Source organism: Cavia porcellus, unplaced genomic scaffold, assembly GCF_034190915.1.
Source record: "Cavia porcellus strain 051 isolate PalLab524CR breed Dunkin Hartley unplaced genomic scaffold, mCavPor4.1 scaffold_26, whole genome shotgun sequence".
Lineage (NCBI taxonomy): Eukaryota > Metazoa > Chordata > Mammalia > Rodentia > Caviidae > Cavia > Cavia porcellus.
Genome location: NW_026947509.1, coordinates 40,294,563 through 40,316,553, shown reverse-complemented (window position 1 = coordinate 40,316,553; position 21,991 = coordinate 40,294,563). Strand labels below are relative to the sequence as shown.

At 39.9% G+C, this 21,991-nt stretch overlaps 1 protein-coding gene and 1 pseudogene across 1 annotated transcript in view; both read left to right on the top strand.

The window, feature by feature from the left end:
- Window positions 1-6,120: 6,120 nt before the first annotated feature.
- Hgsnat (heparan-alpha-glucosaminide N-acetyltransferase) overlaps window positions 6,121-21,991 on the top strand; it is a 37,126-nt gene continuing 21,255 nt past the window's right edge. Inside the window, exons 1-5 of the mRNA XM_063237253.1 lie at window positions 6,121-6,395; window positions 10,752-10,867; window positions 19,918-20,054; window positions 20,432-20,553; window positions 21,241-21,310. Of these exons, the coding sequence (XP_063093323.1) occupies window positions 6,308-6,395; window positions 10,752-10,867; window positions 19,918-20,054; window positions 20,432-20,553; window positions 21,241-21,310 (533 nt within the window). The 5' untranslated portion in view covers window positions 6,121-6,307. The remainder of the gene's footprint in view (window positions 6,396-10,751; window positions 10,868-19,917; window positions 20,055-20,431; window positions 20,554-21,240; window positions 21,311-21,991) is intronic.
- On the top strand, window positions 10,874-19,911 carry LOC134473291 (probable ATP-dependent RNA helicase DDX52; annotated as a pseudogene).

Below are 21,991 nucleotides of genomic sequence, written 5' to 3'. Positions count from 1 at the left end.
GTTGTTTTAGGACATTGTTCCGTAAGTGTATTCTGGTGTGTGCCTGTGCCAGATAGTGGGTTTATGTCTTTACACATCCTCGGATGCCCCAGGTTTTGGAGCAATCCTGCAGTGGTTACCCACATCCCACCTCCTCAAAGGTGAGGGCACATCACTTCCTCTGAGTGGCCTGTAGGTCTGATCTGTGTGCACACTGTCCATGACAGTAGTAAAGTGAAGAGCATGACACCACTAACTACTGCAGGACAGCTTTTGACTGCCCAGCACCAGGTTGATCCCAGTGAACCCCACTACGTGTGACGGCATCTTGGTGCAAAGCTTGAATGGTGGACACTTCCAGATTCTTTTCTTGCAATGCTTCTTCCACCTGCATGTCATAGTCAGGGATAAAAATACAACATTCTACATGCCAAAGAGTACAAATACCTTCTTACACTGCAGTTCACAAATGGAGGGCCATGTAGTTCTGTGTGACCACTTTTCTGACTTGGGAAGTCTCATCCATGAGCAATATCAAAGCCTGGCACAGATATTCAGGTCCTGAGTTACATGTTGATCTAGGGCTTCAACCTGAAGGGCCAGGTCTGTGGCCTCTGCCCCTAGAATCATCAAATCCATCGAATCAAACCACCAGGCCACCTGTTGAGTATGGTGCCACCTGCAGTCCACAGCATCCCAATCGGGTGTGTCTGTGTGGGTAGGTCTGATAATGCCCTAACCACATGGAAACCCCAGGTGTAGTGACCTGCCCAGATACAGGTAGCTACAGACAACTCATTGTACCAAGATCCGTAAGTCTTCCACAATGGGCCAGTCAGTTGGCACTGCACTGTTGTATTTATGTCCATCCTAACACTTTATATCATTTAGCAGTAATATGTGGTTTCACAGGTCAGCTGGTAACCACCCCATAGTTTGGTTTCCCACTGACATACTTAACTGACATACTTAACATACTTAACAAAGTGAGGTGACCAGGAATGTTACTTAATTTCCCATCATCCACCCTCAGCCATTGTAAATATATAACAGGCCCAGTCCCTGTGGGGGTAGTTGTGCTTTTCTGGATCAGGGCATTGATAGCCTAGCATTGCTGATCCCGGACAGAGCCAGGCAGTTCAATTGAGCGGGGACAGTGGAGTGATCCTCCCTGGAGGACCTCTGCTGCTCTGGTCAGAAGTTCCTTACACAATCATGTAACTGTAGGTGTACATGGGCAAATGTGTGTGCCCAGGAGGCGATGCTGTTAGCATGGCCCATACTGGTCAGAAGCACAGAGCAGGAAGAGAACCATTTCAGGGAAATCCTACCCTTCCAGGAGGATGCGGGCCACATATGCGCCCTGTAAGAGGGTTGTGGCTGGAATCACCTTACCTCTGGGGATAGAATACCAAGCCTGGCTTCCTGTTGTTACCGGGAGTGAAGAGCTGGGAGGTGGGGCTGGTTCACCACTCCCAGAGAGATGGGCCAAGCAGCCGTGACATCATTGTTTTCAGAACGGCGGCCCCCTCTTTGGGTGGAGAATACACTGAAGTCCTTAAAGGCCACAATGAAGTCCAGGACTGTACTTTTATGGCATATCGTATTCCTTTTCCCCAGGGTTCCAAGAGCAGCACCCAGGCCTCTGCAGGAAGAACCCCAGGCCTTGGTAGCTGGCCCTTTTGTCTCTATTTTATACTTTTTTAAATGCCTTTTCTCTTTTTTTCTTTTTCTACTTCTTCATTTCTTTTTCTGTTTTCTTCTTCTCTTTCTTGCTTGCTTTTTTCTTTCTTTTTTTTTCTCTCCTAAGTGGCTGGAGAGAACTCCAGCCACAGAAAACTAATCCCATTCCCCAAACCCAGAGGCCAAGTTCAGACAATCCTTTGAATACTTCTTCATTCTTCCTTTTCTACCCCCTTCTCTAGTTTCCCAAACCTTGCATAGCCACGCTTTGTCCTGAAGCCTGCTCCAACTTTCTTTCCAGTTATCTTTGTTTTATACACAACCCTAAGTTTTCCTACCACAGGGTAAAACTGCTCTCTTAAGGGGAAACACTGCAAACAAACTCCTAACTTATGATTGATTCTATTATATCACTATAAAGTACAAAATCAATATTTACACAGTCTGTCAGTTTCTAAATTGTGCCTGATGCTATTGTTACTGTGAATTTTGCAACTTTTTAAAAAAATCAGGGATCAAACTCAGAACCTTGTTCTTGCCAGGCAAGTGCTTATGCCATGGACTATATCCCCAGCAATTTTACTGCTTTAGCTAGTATGTGAAGTCTGTTGTAATCAGTAGCTGTCCTTCTGTAACAATAGTAAGAAACTCTGGGATAATAACTACATCACAGCCCTATACCAAAGGACTGTGGACTGAGCTAAACATCTCATCCTTAATTAATTGGAAAGATAGGATCTTGTGACAGACACAAAACAAGAATCTCGTACATACAGAAGACATCCCTGAAGAGCAGACTTTTCCTAGGAAGGCCTTGATACTAATGATAAAGCTACCTACATAAAAATTCAGAAAGATTATCACAGAAAACAGAATAAAAATTTTTTGAAATAGAAAATTACAAGATGAAGAAACAAAATGCAATCCCAGATCTCCAGCCCATCCAGAATAAATCAGAAAGACATCAACATAGAATAAATTGGAAGATATACATATGAAATCTCTGAAATGATAGAAACCAAAGTAAAGAAACAAGTCCAAGAGGCTACAGAGGAAATCAGATCAGAAATAATCTCTAAGGTAAAAAAGAAGCGTCAACATTTAAAAAGAAATTGCTCAGCAAATCTATAGATAGATTAAAAAAAATAGATGGTGATAGGAAGAGGATGGAAATCATGAATAACCAATATAGGAAAGAAATAGAATGCATGAAATGGATTCACACAGATATTCAGGAAATTAAAAATTCAATTGAAATCTGGCATCACCACTTGAATGAAGCCAAAGACATCCTGAAGACAGGATTATGGATAGTGATTATGAAAGGAAACTTTTCTTGAAAATAACAAAAGAGCAGGAAATAACTATTCACATTTTCGATGTGAATAGTTTAATAGCAATGCTAGGCTATCAATGCCCTGATCCAGAAAAAGCACAACCACTCCACAAATAACTATTCAACCACAGTAAAATGACACTAAGAAAAATAGTATAAGAATAATTAATGTAAATGAAAAAAGTCAACATAAATGATATTAAAAAACTGTTTGTAGGAACAGTGGCAGGAAAATTTCCAAGAACGGGAAAAGAATCTGACATAAAGATAAGTGAGGCATATAGAACTCCAATTAAACATAACCAAAATAAATCGACACCCAGACATAAAATAATCAAGATCCCAGTATTCAACACAAGAACAGAATATTAAAGACTTAGAGAAAAGACACCTATAAAGGATAACCTATGAAGGAAAACCCATCAGAATCATGGCAGACTTCTCAATACAAACCCTCAAGTCAAGAAGAGCTTGAAGTATTTTATGTCCTGAAAGAAAACAACTTCAAACCCAGACTGATGTACCTGCAAAAGTACCTTTCAGAATTAATGGAGAAATAAGATATCTCCATGACAAAGAACAACTGATGAACTTCATGATCACTAAACCAGCACTACAGGAAATACTGAAAGGTGTTCTAGACAGGCAAAAATGACCAGAATTCCAAGAACAACAACAGAAAGAAATTAACAAGCAGGGTAAATTAGAGATAAAAATGTAGAACCGACAGAAGGAAAAAGTGTGACAAGGATAACTGAATACATATCAGTTATAACCATCAAAGTAAACGGCCTCAATTCACCAGTCAAAAGAAACAGACTGGCAAAGTGGATGAAGAAACAGGATTCAAAAATATACTGCATACAACAAACATTTAACTGAAAAAGTAATTCATAGGCTGAAAGTCAAAGGATGGGAAACAATATTTCATGCAACAGGAACCCCCCCCCCCAAAAAAAAAAGCAGGGGTAGCTATTCCGTTTGCACACAAACAAACTTACCCAAGAATGATTGAAAGTGATAAAGTCATTACATACTTGCTAGGGGAAAACTTCAAGCAAAAAAGATAATCAAAATATATATGCACCAAATATGGGAGTACCTATTTAAGACAAATATTGACAGACATGGCAATCAAATAAGCAATAGCATAATTTTAATGGGAGTCTTCAATACTCCATTTTCACAAACAGATGGATTAACTAGACAAAATCAGCAAAGAAATAACAGAACTGAACCAAACCTGTGAACAAATGGATTTATTAGATGTTTACAGAGTGTTCCACCGAACATCAGAATACACATTCTTCTCAGCTGCACATGTGACCTTTTATAAAATAGAGCCCAGAGCAGCTTGGGCTACAAAGTGAGTTTCAGGCCAGCCTGAAGTCACGGTGGAACCCTGTCTCAAAAAGATCAGAAGGAAATAAAAACAAAAACAAAAAATTGAAGTCTCACTTTCACTGTCCTGTCTTGCACGTTTCAACGTGGGTTCCTCCGGTTTGGGAAAGTGAGGGTATTTATCACACCCCTACTGCATGTAAATACTACTCTTACAGTGGGGCAAGAAACAAACTCTGGCCGGGTACACCATGAGAGTTGGAGCTACTTATTAGTGTAGTGTGTAGTGTAAGGTATCACTTACTGCCTGTCACCTACCTCTCTCCCTCTCTCACAGCACTCTGCCCCAGTCACTGGGTTTCCTCAGCTACTTCCCTAAACCACACTTTCTCTGAGCACTTGCAGAGACGGGTCCTTCTGCTGGAAATGCTCTTCCTCTTGTCTAGGCCTAACATCTCTTCAGACTCAATGCAAATTCCAGTCCTCCTGGAAGCCTTCCTAATCCACGTGCTACCTCAGTCCCTCACCATTCTAACACAGCACTGATCACATTGCTGTAACTTTTAAAAACCATCAAATAATTCAGACACAAAGAAATCACACAGGGTGCATCATATACCTATTTGCTGTCCAACTTACTCAACAACACACTGCCATTTGGAGCTCTCCTGACATTCTGCTGTGTCCCTACTCCCAGCCAGTATTTGAATTTAGAGTTTATCCTTCCATGTGTTTGTAGACTATTACATACGTATAACATACAGTATTGTTTTGCTTCACTTTATATTACTAAATGCTCCCCTACAAACCTGGATTTCTCTCCACCCTTATTCTAGAGCACACCTACTGCTGCATTACACTTTGTCTGTTTCCCATAGAGAGAGAGTGTCATGTTATGAGAAAATCATTCCCAGTCATTAGGTGTCAGATGTGATGAGTTCTCTTGTCTCACAACTTTAAGGGAATGAAGTCATGGGGGAAAGAAGGAAGTTAAGATTGTAAGTATAGTCACTTAGCTAGTAATGGTCCAATAAGGAAAAGAGGCTGCTGTTTACCTCTGGGGAGGCCTGTGGGTCTACTGCATCTCCACGTTTGTTTGTTTTTTGGTACTGGGGATGGAACTCACGACTTTGTGCTTGCGGCTGCTTGCCAGGCAGGCGATTATGCCTGCTGAGCTAAATCCCTGACCCACACCTGTATCTTGAAGCCAGGCTCTCTTCACCTCCAGTCAGTGTTTAGGGGTCTCCTGTAGCATGCTGATTTCCTCAAAGGCCAGATCCCTCTCTGACTCCATAATTAATTTCTATTGAACTGTGCTGTCTGTAATATTCAGATTGTTTACACAGTTTTGCAGTTACGAACAACTGTGCTTTAAGTATTATTGTATGTCTTCTTATCGTGATAGTTTCTCTGGGTACACAGCCAGAAATGGATTTGCAAAGTCCACGCCTCTGGGGCCCTTTAACTTCATCAGAGGTTGGCAAAGCTCTCTGCCTCTGCATGTAAATGCCCAGGAGCAAAGACTCTGCAATCTGCTTGACCCTCGTGTTTCCCGGGACAGGGTAAAGAGGACTCCAATGCCCAAGTGTACCAATGAATAACTGGACGCAAAAATTCAGCAGACCATTGCTCAGTGAAAGAGCACAGATTCCTGACCTGCAGACAGCATTGTTTTACTGTTTCTCTCCCGCAGATCAAAGAGGATCTGTGCAAGGGGCGGAAATTTTTGCGTTTTCCTCTCTCTTTTTAGTGCTGAAATAAAACGCAGGGTGGCTCCCAGGTTCAGCAACTGCCTTGCAGCGGAACCACTCCGCGGTGCCCTGCAATCTGCGGCGGGCGCCCCGCCCCCGGGCCCCTAGCTCCGCCCCCGGCGGCGCCGAGCTGCGGACGCGCGCTGAGGACCGGCGCGCCGCTTCGGCCACGGAGCGGCGGCGGGCGAAGGCGGAGGCCGGGGCCCCGAGAGGCGGGATGATCCAGGCGCACCAGGCCGCGCTGCTGCTGGCCGCGGTGGTGCTGGGCTGCGCGCTGCGGGACCCCGGCGGCTCCCCGCAGCCCGGTGAGCGCGGAAGGCGGAGGGGGGCGGCCGCCGAGCGGCGCCGCGGAACTCCGGGTCCCGGGCCTCTCCGGGCCGCGGCCGGGCCGGAGTCAGAGCCGCGCGGGCCGTGGGTGCGGTGGGCCGAGGACGCTGTGCGCCGCTGCCGCCGAGCCGGCTCCAAGCGGAGCTCATGGGAGCAGTGGCGACGCGAGCGACTTCCTGTGCCTGCGCCCCCTCCCAGGCCGCAGGCTGGCCTGTGGCCGAGGGACCTGCGCGGTGCGCAGCCCCAGGAGCGGCGTTGGGGCGGCGTTGGGGCAGCCCGCCGCGCGGGGCCGGGGCGCCAGGGGGCGGGCACGCGGGCGCTGCAGCAGCCGGGCTCCTCCGGGGTAGCAGGCTTTGGCGTGAGAGTGGGAGTTAGCTGCCACTTCCCAATCGGAATCTTGTGGGAGGAGACTGTGATGGGTTGTTTAAAAGACTCAGCCGGCTTCATCACCGTTTCGTAAGTTATTTGAGGAAAAGGTGGTTTGTAAGTAGCGGTTGCGAGTAGTGGGAGAGCGCGTTCCGGCCTGGCCTTAAGGGTTCCACCTCCAGGACCGTGACAGCCAGGCTCTGGTGCCGCCTCCTCCCGCTGTTGGGCTGGACAGCAAACTCCGAAGAACTTCATAGGAATTTAGTACTTAATGTTTGCCTGGGAAAATTCATAAAATACGCCTTAAAATAGGTTTAGCGAAGATAGGAGCAGACAACTACAGTTTAATTAAATATTTGGAAATGATACAAAGATCAGCATATTTATTTACCCCACACTACTGGAAAGTGACTTCATCACCAAGACTAGTGTAGACAGAGAAAAAAACTAATTCTCCCATCTATAAAGTTCCTTGAGAATTACCTGGTGTTTTTGAGGTCACACATATGGGGAATTGGTGGCTTTTTCCTGTAGCTGAGCATCAGATTCTGTTTAGAAAAAAATTTTTTTCTATAGGGGGATTGGACCCAAAGCCTCACATATGCTAGGCAGACACCCCACCACCAGCTACATCCTTAACTGGAGGTCATATTTGGTGGTTTAATAATTAGGTCTTTCATGTCTGTTATGTAACCTTCCCCCTTCCAGTTAGGTAATGCAAAGGAGTGCAACGTAGGGTGCCCAAATCCCTTGGGCGTACACAGGTCCAGCTGTGGTCTTCAACTGTGCCTGCATATTAACGTCACTTTGGGAAGTTTGTTGTTGGAATGGGTCAGGTGCTTAAAAATCCTGCTGATTAGTTGGTTCTGATTTGATAGGTTTGGAATGAGCCAAAATCCTGTTGGCACTGGTTTTTAAGCTCAGCTAATTGTGATATTCAGCGGGGACTGAGCACTTCTGCACACTTCTAGAGAACGTAATTATTAGAACAATGAAGAGCGTTCCAAATCAGAAATTCACATGGAAAATCTGAGCCTTAAATGAGAATCTTACTCTTATCTACTACTAAAGACTCAAAAATGTCTAATTGAAAACAGTTACTATTCCGGCTTTGAAGGGAAGGGCTGGTGATGTATAGAAAAATTACAAAGGAGTAGTTTTGAAGAGTAAAACTTACCAAAACTAAACAAAGGAAATGAGAACAATATTTTAAGACACTTATGACTAAGATGAGAAAGATTTAATATTGTTGTTATGGAGAGAAATTATTCAGATACTTAACTCAAAGGTTAAATAAAGTGGTTACGTAAATATTTCAGTACTTGCAAAAGGAAAATATGAATGTTAAACATTTGGAAAATATGTTTAACTTGTCATTAATTTGAGATGCTGTTTTCTGTTCAAAGTGGAAAAAAAGTGAAAAACAAAACAAACTGAAAAGCTAATCCTGGATCAGCTCCTGGGTAATAGATATGCTTCATCTCAGGAAACTCATAATGTAGGTGGGAGGCAGATGCTGGGCTGACCTGGGCTTAAACCCTGGCTGCACGTAGGTGGTTACCTGCAACAACTTAGTTGATCTCTCTAGACCTCAGATTCCAAATCCAAAAATTATGTCCTGTCTCATTGGTATGTGCCTGTAGTCATGGCTGCTCAGGAGGTGTGAGGCCGGTAGATCTGTTGAACCCAGGAGTTTAGCCCAGTCTGGCAGTGTAGAGAGACCCCATCCTGGGGGAGGAGTTAAAAAAAGACACCCAGCGCTGTTTCCTAGGGGGGCCGCTGGGGCTTGGTGCACAGTGAGAGTAGTTTTTTGTGTTGCCTGGGAGTCGCAACAGTTGTCCTTGTAAATGAGCATCTCCAGTTTCACAATGCATATGAGAAACTGTTGCAAAGGCTAATTTTGGTTAAAAGTTCTGTTTCTGAAATGATAGTTCACTTTCATTTCAATACACACAATGTGACAATGCGTTCATTTCATATATATGTAGTTATTTCTTATAAAGAATAGGAAATAGATCGTGGAAGTAAAGGTTAATTGAAAAGAGAAGAAACTTCGGGGCTGGGAATATAGCTCAGCAGCAAATCACCTGCCTGGTAACCACAAGATCTGAATTCAATCCCTGGTACCAAAAAAGTAAAAAAAGAAGAAGCAGTTTTAACAATATTTAATTGGGATACTCCTATCCTAAGAAGCTCTGAGTTTCTTGTCCATGGATTGGATGTAGCCTGAATCGTTTTAATGATCATTTATAGAGCATTATACATACCAACTTTAGCCTTTCCAAGAATTCTGTAAATTATACATTATAAATTCTATAAATTATACATCCTATGACCCCTAATTGATTGATAAGACACCTGGGGAGGTTAGATTTAAGTTGATCTAACTTAGGAGTCTCTACGCTTCCTCTGAAAGTTCTCCAGAAGGACATCAAAGAACAGAAAAAAATGATGGGTGAACCTTCATTAATCTAGAGAATAAACTGGGCCTGGTGGCACATGAATGTAATCTCAGGCTTGGGAGGCTGAGGCAGGAGGATTGCTGCAAGTGTGAGGCCAGCCTGGGGTACACAGTGAGATACTATCTCAAAAAAAAAAAGCCTAAAAAAAGTATATTAAGAATCAGAAATTTTGATAAGGAGCTGTGATGGCAGGTGTAAGGCGACATGAAAATAGAAAGCTTCTGTGGATTATGTATTTTATATTTTGCCTTTACTGAGAGATGAATAAACTTATAAATGTAACCTGGTTAAGTGAAGAATTCCTGAGTTCATTGTGTAGGTGAGTTAAAGGTGAGCTTTCATGTATTACAAAGTAAAACACTAAGTTCATACATTTTTAACTGTTCCTACTTTCACTTTTGTTATTTGCCTAGAAGCTAGTTGATAAGTTATTTTCTCTTACACATAATATCACTATCGAATGGCCAGTTGGTTTAGATGAGCCACTGTTCTTTAACATCAGACAATACCAGTTCACTTTATTTTTCTACCATATTGTCAAGATGTAATTTTAGAAACCACATCATTCTTTTTTATGGCACTGGGAATGGAACCCAGGGCCTCAGATGTGCTAGGCAAGTGCTGTACCAATGAGCCACATCTCATGCCCAGAGTTTGCACCATCTTTTTGCTGTTCTAAGAATATCATATAACGAAGTGGTGATTGTGTGCTTGATTGAATACCAAGGCCGTGGATCTTTCTGTCCTTCAGACTGTGACCTATAACTTCTTCCTTTCCTGTTTCAAATCTGCTAAAAGGATTTTCAGAACACCAAACTAAAGCGATGGAAACTAGGACTTCTCAAGCCTCGAGAGCATCATCCAGGGGTTCTGCCAACTTCACACTGTGGCTAGATGGACTGGGGTTCTGCCAGGCTATGAGCCTGGCGATGTGTGAAAGTTGGCCCAAGGATATTATCTGACTCTTGGGAGTCTTCTCTTCCTGTAAAATGGACAAAGCCAAGCGGTGGTGGTGCATGTCTACAGTTCCATGACTGTGCAAGCCTGAGGCAGGAGGGTCGTCATTTCAAACTTAGCCTAGGCAGTTTAGTGACTTAGTAAGACTTTGTCTCCAGATAAAAAAAGGACTGGGAGTGTAGCTGAGTGTGAAGACCCTGGTTTTAATCCTCAGCACCGGAGGGAAAAAAAAGACAAAATACACAGTGGTCATTACTAAGTGGAAACTACTAATTCAGAACATATACCTTAGTACCTGATGAAAGTACATATAGTCCTTTTATAATGTGAATGGTGCTGACTGAATTCTTGTTTGTAATAGAGACATTTGTGCAGAGGAGAACCTGTGTATACATGTGTGAGCACATGCATGTGTACATTCTTTTATACAGACAGTAATGTATTAATGACCCCATAAACTCAGAGTGCAGAAATATGAGAAGCAATAGTGGTGTGCTTGTCTGTCATTCAGGTTACTTTTTTTTAGCTTATGTTTCCAATTCTTACCAGATTTAGACAATAAAAAGCATGTGGAGCTGAAGATGGATCAAGCTTTGCTACTCATCCGTAATGAACTTCCAGGAGAAAACTTGACAGTTTACTGGAAATCTGAGCGCTGTTTCCAGGTATGTGTTGTGTTTATGCCAACAGTTTCATTTGCATTAGTGCTGTCCTATCTAAAGCCTTTTACATGTTAACTTCAGTTTTATAGGTAAGGAAGCAAACAGGCTATAGTAAAGAATTAAAGATAATCAAGGAAAAATGCTTAGCAATGGACAACATCCATTTCTTAAACCTTTTCTGTCTATCTTTTAAAATACCAGATCTTGGTCATGAACAGATTGATAGACCACATTATGTTTCTCTTATCTAATGCATGAGCATCTTGCTGGACCAGGAGAGGAAGAAGACTGCTGGATAACATGCATGGTGGGAACAGTAGAGAGATTGCACATTGACAGAAAGGCAGTTACTCCAAGAATGTGCATTATTGGAAATAAATAGTGTATGTTTATTTTACTTACTAATTTGTGGTGCTAGGTTCTTGCATGTGATAGCTGTGCTATACTCCAGCTTCTAATGTTATTTTATCTGAAAACCTTAAAGCTATTTTAGACCTTGCTATTTTTTTTTTAAAAAGTCTTTTCCTTTATTCAGAAAACAGGTATATTTTCACTACATAGTTTCATCCCTTAGACATACACAACTATTTAAACTGTTCAAATACCTCTGGGCCAAATTCATGATTTTTGTTTAAGTAAATTAAGAACCAGAAATTTTGATAAGGAGCTGTGATGGCAGGTGTAAGGTGACATGACATGATAATACTATGCTGCAAAGTGAAATTATTTGAATATGGTCACATTCAAACCTAGTACTAGACTGTTCTGCTATTTAAGGGAGAGGATATTCTTCTTTTTTTTTTTTTGAGGATATTCTTTATGCAAAGAAGAATTCTTTTCTTCACCAAATTGAGAGCATCATTGTACTTAATTTCAGAGGAAGATTTTAATATATATAGTTTATAGAAAAACATATAATAAGCAATAAATTAGAGGAAAAACTACTGTTGGAGTATAAGAGCATCATTGGAACAGGAAAAAAGAATCACTTACAAAAAAGTGGGCACAAAACAGTGATTTTGGTGACAGAATGAAAGAAAAACATACTTCACAGAACTAGAGAAAACGTGTCCAAAATTCGTTTGGAAACAGAAGAGACCTAAAATAGCAAAAGCAATTCTAGACAACAAAGGAAAGGTAGGGAGGATCATAATCCTTGACTTGGAATTATTCTACAAGGGGCTTGGGGATTTAGCTCAGCCATGTAAGTGCCTGCGTGGCAAGTGCGAGGTCATGAGTTTGATCCCTGGTACCAAAAAAAAAAAAAAAAAAAAAAAACAACAGAGAGAAAGAAAGAAATTATACTGCAAAGTAATGTGATAAAAACAACATGGTATAGGCAAGAAAAAAAAAAAAAAAACTAGACCTGAGGGTCAGTGGAACAGATTAGGAGATCCAGTAACCACTCCAGATATACTTAGTCAACTTACCTTTAACAGAAGTGCCAGATACATTCACTGAAAGAAAGATGGCCTCTTAAATAAATGACTTTCCACATATCAGAGATTAAAACTAGACCCATGTCCATCACTGAAATTGAAGTGGGTCAAAAATCTAAATATTGGGATGGGGCTATAGCTCAGTGGCACAGAACCTGCTAGCATGTGGTTGTGAGTTCGATTCCCAGGACTTAGGAATAAAAACCCTTACTTTAGAAAAAAATATATATGTACATACAAGATAAGTGTATGCAAGACAAGTTAAGATAGATACAGAGCTAGCTTCTCTTTGTTCCTTGAGAAGAATGTTTTGTGCTAATACTGTTTAGACAAGGTGTCCTATAATCTGAGCGTCTACTATGAAGACAACAGGCAATGTATCAACTACTACTGTAACTGTCCTACTGACCTGTTTCAGAACTCGGTTTCATTGTCTGTTTGTCTTTTTTTCTCCTTAAAATAATAAAATTTAAATATTAAAACAAACACTAAGGGGCTGGGGGTTTAGCTCAGCGGCATAAGCACCTGTCTTGCAAGTGTGTGGTCGTGAGTTTGATCACCAGTACCGATAAAAAAAGAAAAAGACAGCCCCCCCCAAAAAAAACCAAACACTAAATCTATTGGAAGAGAGAACATTTAAAGACATATGTGTAGGCAAAGATTTCATGATTACATGGGAAATACTAAAAAGAATCAACAACTGAGGTCACAGAGAGAAAAGCGCATAAAGTCAGAAAATCTTTATTCAGTTGTCCCTCAGACAAAGGTCTAATACCTAGAACAAATAAACAATTGAAAAAATCAGACCCCTTAAATTTAAAGACCCAATTCAAAAATGGACATCCAAGATGAACACACGCTTCTCAGAGGAAGAAATACAAGTATCAAATAAGTACATGAAAAAATATTCAATATCACTGATCATTTGAGAGATGCAAAGTAAAACAATACTGAGATTCCACCTCACTATAAAAAGAATGGCAGTTATCAAGAAGTCAACCAGTAGCAAATGCTGCAGGAGCTGTTGGGAAAGTGGAACCTTTGTCCACTGTCAGCGGAAGCGGAAACTGGTTCAGTCACTGCAGAAATCAGTGTGGAGATTCCTCAGAAAACTAGGGTTGGGGAGAGAGTTTCAGGGTAAAAATGGATGTCCATGATTCGTTTCACTAGCTCAGCACTTGAGCCAAATTTGACATGAATGGTCAGCGGATGCGGCTCAATTCCAGCTAGGAAAAAAAATATGGCTCTGATTCTTCAGAGGTGCTGCAGAGTCTTGACTTCTATGGAAATAAGAAGTCTGTCCCAGGCGAGTGTAAAACCAGGAGCTCCAAAATGAAGAGAAAAAAGAAGAGAGCCTAACTGAAAGCAGGAGAGAGCCTAACAAGAAAAGACAAAGAAGGTGCTTTCAGAAATTACTTCTCACAAAGAAGGTACTCCTATACAGTGAGTGTCATCTGTGGAAGCCAAGATCAAAGACAAAAATTTAAAGGAGAAAATACACAAAATTCAAAGTTAAGGAATTAATCTTCCTTAGCCAATTGCTACAACTCAGCAACTTAACCAGCAGTGTAAACATTCTTGATTGCTTCAGAACATTCTGGACATAACCTTCCATGTGCCAGCACCGATCCAAATACAAGCCATTCCATTTATGCTACTTGATCAGGAATTTCTGACTTCTGCTTCTACTGGGAAGACGTTAGCTTATAGCTTTCCCATTTTAATGATGCTGAAACAGCCCACAAATAAAGAGCACTCACTGATCATATCACCAGTACAAGAACTTGCCAGTCAGATTCACCAAGAGTTATTAAAATCTCTGAGGGGACGGCATTTCCGATACATTTGGTATGCAAAGTAGCAGAGGCAGCCAAGAAATTTGGACTTAAATCATGTAAGAAGTTCAATATGCTTGTGACTACTACAAATTGACACATTCGTTTATTAAAGCAAGATCCACCAGGAATAGACCTAACAGGTGTTGCGTGGCTGCTAGTAAATGAGTTGGACAAACTATTTGAAGATGGCAAAACTGGATTTGGAGACCAGAGGGCTTCTATTTTCCTGGCCCGTGCATCTCACCAGGTCAGAAGAGCTATGTTCAGTGCAGCTTTTGCATATGGTATTGAATGGTGGTGCAGACTCAACCTGGACAATGTCATCATTGTCCATTGGTGCAAGGAATTCTGCAGTGGAAACTGTAGAACAAGGACTTCTCTTCGTTGATTCTGAGACTTTCTGGGAAAACTTCTGGCCATGAGAGAACTTGTTAAAAAGGGTTTCTATCCACCTGTTCTTGATTTTGTTCAGTTCATTGAAAGGGCTAAAGAACTTTTTCATGAGCTCATATATGAAGGTATTAATGTGGCTGTTATTCATGCAGAAAGAGCACAGTAACAGAGATAACACTGTCCACAGCATGTAACAGGAAAAACCTGGGTTCTTATTGTACACCCTTGCTTGCAAGAGGGATTGATTTTAAAGGTGTGAATTTGGTGAATAATTACGACTTTCCTACCAGCTCAGTGGAATATATCCATAGAATAGGTCGATGTGAAAGAGCAGGGCATGAGGGAAAAGCCATTAGTTTCCACTGAAGATGATAAACCATTATTAGGAAGTGTCGCCAGTGTTATCCAGCAGGCCAGTTGTTCTGTAACAGAATACATAAAAGGTTTTCAGAAACTACTAAGCCAACAAAAGAAAAAGATGATTAAGAAACCATTGGAAAAGGAGAGCACTAGCACAACTCCACATTATTTCTTTTCTTTTTTTTTTTTTTTTGATTTTTTTTTAAATTTTATTTAAGGAGAAAAGAAAAAAAAAGCAGAGAAAGGGTACAAGTTATACAGATTTACAGAAAAAAAATGAACAGTAGGAAATCACTAGTTAATGGATTACATACTGTCATCTTAGAAATAATTGTTCAAGTCACAAAATTAAAGCTTGTAAAGTGGACATTCCATCAATGATACTGCAAACAGTTCTGTTCAATGATCCAATAAAACTCTGTGATATCATATTCTATCTTATACACTTAAATATACATGCAGTTATATAGTTTAGAGCACTTTCTTTTCCTCTCTTTTGTACAATGACTATTACACATTTTGGGTTTCATTGCTCTCACAGTTCTTATTACTTTTTTGGAAGAGAGTAAAACCAAATGTGACATAACAGAACAGAATCGGTCAAGTTAAAAGGGTGGACATAATAGATAATGTGAAAACATAATACAAGGTGATCAACAATGGTTACCATAATGCCTCCCGCTATCTCTAATAGAATTGCCTATACCATTAGTTATAATACAATTGAACAAAACAGTAAAGAACAAAACCGACAAAGCCAAACCATTGGAGACATTGTAGGTCTTCAAAAGTAGATAAAAGTCAACGAGAATGGGCGTTATAATGAATCTCATTATCTTCACAGCTGATGCCTAAATTTTCGAACCTGATACTATCCAGCAAAACAGAATAGGGGAACATCAGTTAAAAACCAGATGATGAGAGTAATACAGGGCTTTAAATCGAGGTAATGGAAAGTCAAAGTGGGTTACTATAATATATCCTGCTATTTTTTTCCTTTAATTAAAAGGATAAAAATTTTTTTAAAAAGTATTAAAAAAGTAAATAATGGAGTGGAGATTGAGGTAAAAGAGGGCATAACAACGAAACAGCACAGATCAAAACATAACCATTTAAGCAGAATAGTGTTTCACCACCAGATAATCCTGACCTAAAAGTAGTTACCATATTGTCTCTTTCCTTGAAATCCTTGAGTACAACTTCGTATACTGTAGCATTAAGTATATCAAAACAATGTAAAACCATTTAAGAGAATGACAGTATTACAGAGTATTTAGAATCGACTAACAGAAAATGAATAATGGTTTCTGTATAATCTCCTTGTCTTTAAAAGGTTTTTGCTTATACTATCGTACATAATAAAATCCAGTAAGATACAACCTATTTAGACCATTGGAGACAGAAGGACAAAAGCTAGATGAGACTTCAAAACAAGATGATACTAAATCAGTATTACGTATTAAGATGTCATTTTCTCCAAAATAGCTGTTCCTATCATCCAATCTCTGCCTCATTTCTGATAAAGAGGAACTGGGGGAATTTGTAACCACCAATTCAACTCTACAGAGAGTATTGCAGGATATTCTAAAAAAAGAAAAATACAAAGAATCCAGAAATAGTGGAGGCCACGACTAGTGGAGCAGAGAACAAAGTGAAGAAGACAAACTGACAGCTACTGACAGAATAAGAGCTCCACATTATTTCTTAAAGCAAGATAAAGCTAAATGGAAAGAGGTCACTGGCCAGAAGAGCAAGATGATAGCATTTCAATACAAAAATTAAAACATTTTTAAAAAAGACTATCACAGAAATATAAATGCTACTGGCTTCTGCTTCTACTGGGAAACATTCATGGTCCAGCATGAATGTTCTCACATAGAAAACTTCAAGGCTTGTAATCATTGCTACCAAACATTTGGAATCAACAAGTACGTAGAACTGAAAGATGATCCTACACTATTAATGCATCATGCCAGATTTTAATCTAGATGAAAACAGAACAGTGGGAATAATAGTCATGGATATGTCTGTGGTTCAATCCAGAGAGATACTTCTTATAGACGAACAAAACCTTATGCTAAGTAACACCCAATGTGGTGAACTCCTAAGGATTTTGCCCTTCAGGTGTGAAGGAAAATGTGACGTATGCCATGGGGAGGCATCAGAAACATAATTTAAAGCCTAAAGATTGCCCCTTCTCAAACAATAGTAGCAACAACAACAAAAACTAGGATTGGTGGAGGTCTCATTCAACTCAGCTATTCTCCTTCTAGCTGTTTTCCTGGAAGAATTGAAAACATATCACAAGGGCGGAGGATTTAGCTCAGAGGCTCAAAAACTTGCCTAATAAACACAAGGTTGTGAGTTTGATCCCTGGTACCAAATTAAAAAAAAAATGCCACAGCTATATATGTGCATCCATGGTTATACTAGCACAGTTTGTAATATCTCAGTCTTGGAAACAACTGAATACCCATGAACTCATGAATGGATTGAAAAAATACGGTTCTTTTATATAATACAGTACTAACCCACAAAAAAGGATAAATGACCGACTCTAGATAAATGGATGGACCTTGAGACCATACTCTTTACATGAAATAAATTAGAGAAACATATGTAAGTATCATATTATCTCCTTGGCATAAGAAACCATAAGAGTAAATATAGATCAAGATGTACAGTAGGTACTGAGAAACAGGAAGAAATTGTTTAAAAGGAGGAAGGGACTAGAGAGGGCATGGGGGATATGAATGAAGGGAAAAGAAAAAAATGAAAAAAGGATAAAATGGAAACAAAGATAAATAGGGGAAGAGGGGTGAGAGGGGAGGGAATTGGGGAAAAAACAAATTATATACAGGTACAAAGTCTGTATAATGAATATGAGCGTTATATATATCTAAATGGTACCAATAAACAAAAAAATGTAACCTACTAACTGAAACACACCTATAACTAAAAAAGAAAGTACATGTTTAATGAAAGCAATAGCAAAAACAAGCCAGGTTAGTATAATTATATAAAAATTTAAAACTTGTATGTATAGTCAACAAAATAAAATGAAATACAAAGAAAGCACTAGAACGGAGAAATATTTGAGATAGCTCAGTGTTTAATATCATAATGTATAAGGACATGTTTCTCAGATTATGTTCAGGAGAACTTTAGATCAGACTGATGGTTCATACTGTAGGAAACAGCAAAATATTGATACATTTTATCCACTCATAATGTAAAATGTAATGTCAGTGAAGTTACTAAATAGTAAAATAACAACATGAAGAGTGATCCTGCCAAGGTTGTTGAGAAATTAGTCTATTTTGTAACTTTACTTATTATGATATTTGCTTCTTGTAATAGGAGTCACTAAAATTTTTACATTTAGCCAATAATCTCACTTACTGAAATTTACTTTAGGGAAAGAATTAAAGGATGTTGATCTTTTAAATAATTGCAATTCATTTGTTTTTTGTTTTTTGAGACAGGGTTTTACTGTTGTAGTCCAGGCTGGCCTTGAAGTGAGAGTGAATTTCCTGCCTCCACTTCCTGAATGTTGGAATTATAGGTGTGCACCACCATGCCTGACTATATTTACGTATTTGCAAAAAACACCCAAACCAGCCCATTTAATATTTGCTCTGCTGGATTTTGGTCTTGCTTTATTTCCATCTCTTTCCCCCTATTTGTGCCTTTTGGAATAGGAGTGTTTATCATGTGCCATTGTATGCTAAAAGTGTCAAAGTTTTAACATACTTTGACACTTTTAACATACAGTTTTCCTTTTCATTTTTATAGAGGCCCAAAGCTAAATCTCAGAGGAGGATTTGTACTTGGACATTTCAGTAATGCCAAAAACGTTAGGACGTTGGCAACTCTTACAGATGTACTGAATGCATTTTGCATAAAGAGATGCACACGAGTATTTTTGGGGGAGCAAGGGGCAGAATGTTGTAGCTTATATGTAGATGTTATCCCAAAACCTCATGCCCTTGTAGGTGGGACTTTTGGGAGTGACTGGATCATAAGTGTGTGATACTTAAATAGACCACTATTGGTTCAGCATAGTGGATAGTGGATTACTGAAGAGGAAAGAGCCATTCTGGTTGCAGGCGGCACCAACCAATAGGCTTATAGCCTCGATGGAATAAAAAGGGAAAGAAGGAAATCTGCTGCTTTCTGCCTGCCATGCCATAAACTATTTCTTTATTGTCCTGCCTTGCAGACAGATGGCTGTGGGCTGAAATATCTACAAGCTGCGAGCTAAAATAAACCCTTTTCTCCTTTAAAAACAGAAACAAAAACAAGGGCCAGGGATTTAGCTCAGCAGCATAAGCACCTGCCTGGCAAGCATGAGGTTGTGAGTTCAATCCCTGGAACCAGAAAAATAAACAAACAAAAACCAACCCAAGTACTACAGTTATAGTAGTTGATCAAATATAATGAACATTATTACATAGGAAATTAATAGTCATGGAAGTTTACTTGCTAAATAGTAAAAGTAAGATGCAAGATTTAATAAGGCTATATTTATTGTTGTGAAAAGTTTACTGGTAAATAAAAGATTAACCAATTCCCTAGTGACCTAGTCATTGTTATAAAGTCATAGGTACATCTTATCTGAGTTATTGGAATTTTCAAGTTTCTTTTATGAGTATGAGACAAAAGTTACATTGAGACCCTTAGTTGAGCATTTATGTCTTTCAATAACCGATAGTCTTTTTTTCCCTTGTTTTTTGTTAGTTTGTTTTTGTGCTTTTGTTTTTTGAGACAGGGTAGTACTGTGTAGTTAAGGCTGCCCTTTGAACCCTCACCTTTCTTCTTGGACTATTGGTGAGCTGCTCACATGCCCAGCTGTACCACCGACAGACTTTCAGAAGCTTCCTACAGTGCTAGACTCCAGCTCAGTGGTAGGGCACTTGCCTCTCATACTGAAGGACCTGAGTTTGAGCCCCAGCACAGCCAAAGACATCTGAAAACCAAAGATAAAAAACCCTAAGTTTTCCTGTTGTGTTTTATCCCCTAGTGTTTGTTCCAGTTTCTGGTAAATGTTTCTCATGCTAGAAAACCTGGGAAGCCAGCCATTGTACCTGTCTCTGTCAGCACCCAACACGACTCCATTCTGCAAATTAATAATACATTGGAAGAAAAGGAAGTTTGTAGGTTCGTGCCTGCTATTATTAATCTAACCAAAGATTGCATTTTCTCTGTGCTTTGCTTTTCCATATGGTTTGTTTTCCTGTCTTTAAAATGCATTCCTTCCTTCTCCCCCTCCACCTTTTCCTCACCTTCTCTTTTTCTTCCCTCCCCCTCCCCCTCCTTTCCCTTTTCTCCCCTTCTTTGAGACTGGGTCTGCATAGACCAGGCTGTCGCAAACTCACCATCCTCCTGCCTCAGCCACCATGCATAGTTAAACTATTTTTATTTTTTCCTGATCTGCACTTAGGAATGCACATCATTCTGCCTTGATGGTATTCACAAAGTCCAACTCTTTACATCCTAATCTAACCATTTGTCTTAATTTTATCTGATCTCTATAGGTTGCAATACAAATTTGGAGAGTTTGGAAACTATTCTCTCTTGGTAAAGCATACCCACAATGGGGTCAGTGAAATCACCTGTGACCTGGTTGTTAATAAGGATCCAGTTGACAGTAATCTTCGTATGTACATGTTCTTCATTGACTTTTAAAGTTTGCATTTTCACATACTTTAGATTTTGACTACTGTTTGTAAAATGAAGCAGTTCATGGTATTTTTTTATAATTAAAAGTCTAGACTATGGGTTATCCATACCATTTAGGTATGGTACAATTATATATTTCTTTTGGGGTTGGGATCAAACTTAAGACCTTGTGCATGCCAAGCATGGCTCTACCCAATGTACAGTATTTTTGTTGTGTCATTGATATACACGAAGCAAAATATGTCAAAAAATTATATATCATGTTCTCATATTGTTGTTAAGTTTGTGATAAGGCATAAATAAAAAAGTTAAAGCAGGAGAAAGAAACTTGAGATAGTGTAGTTGCTTTTCCTTGTGTGAGAATTTAGGATGTAATGTCTCCCATATATTTCCCATGGGCAGCCAGCCCAGGGGTTCTCCACTGTCTGATTGCTGCTGACAACAAATCTACCCTTCTGAGCCTCACTGGAGAGTACTGTGTGCATGGCCTTGCAGAAGCAGCAACAAGTCTTTAGGCATTCGTAAGACAGTTTGTAGGGCATTATCAAAGACGTGTGGGCTTTTCCCTCATTTGTTTCACTGTTCATTGGTAGGTTAAATGTACCACCTTGGCAACAATGATGTGCATGATGACATTTTTGGTGATCATCTTTTCTTTCCGTAGCTGTGAGTGTCGCATTCCTTGTTGGGCTAGTGGTCATCATTGCAGTGTCCTTCCTCAGGTTCTTGTTGAGGTAAGGTGCTGGGGAGGACCCAGCTGGGCAAAGTAAAACACAGAGGTTATGAGTTCAGAAAGGGCAGTTTGACCCCTCAAATGATTAGTGTTCTGCCCAGATGATGTTGCCCAGGTATTCTTTGATTAATCTGTGTTTACCCTATTCTAGTCCCCGGTATTAGAGAACCAATGTAGACTAAGACATAGTCTCTGAATATAGGAAAGAGATCCAGAAGGTTTTAGTGGGTTTTTACTTTTTTCTCATATGGTTGTAAGTGAAGACAGTGCTTGAGAAGCCATTATCCTGTTCATTCAGTGGAAGTGGCTTGTGGTCTCCTCCACCGCTGAGGCCACCTCTTCCTCTCGCTTTCCTGCTCCCAGACTAGTTCCTTTCACTTCAGAACAAGCATGGAGAAGAGAATTTATTGGGCCTTTTGCTTTGTTTTTTAATATCTTCTCCTTTTTCTTTTAAGTATGTCTGTTTTAATCTTTTGCATGTGAGCAATGCTGAGTAAAGTAGAAATGGGAGTTGGGTGGTAGGGAAAAAAGAAAAATTACAAATATATGCATTAGATGGATGGGTTGTATTTGGATACTGACTTTGAACAGTTGAACTGTAAATAAAACAGAACAAAAACCCCAGTACAAGCAGGAAATTGAACTGGCTATGTGATATTAAGGAATTATTGCCAACATTTTA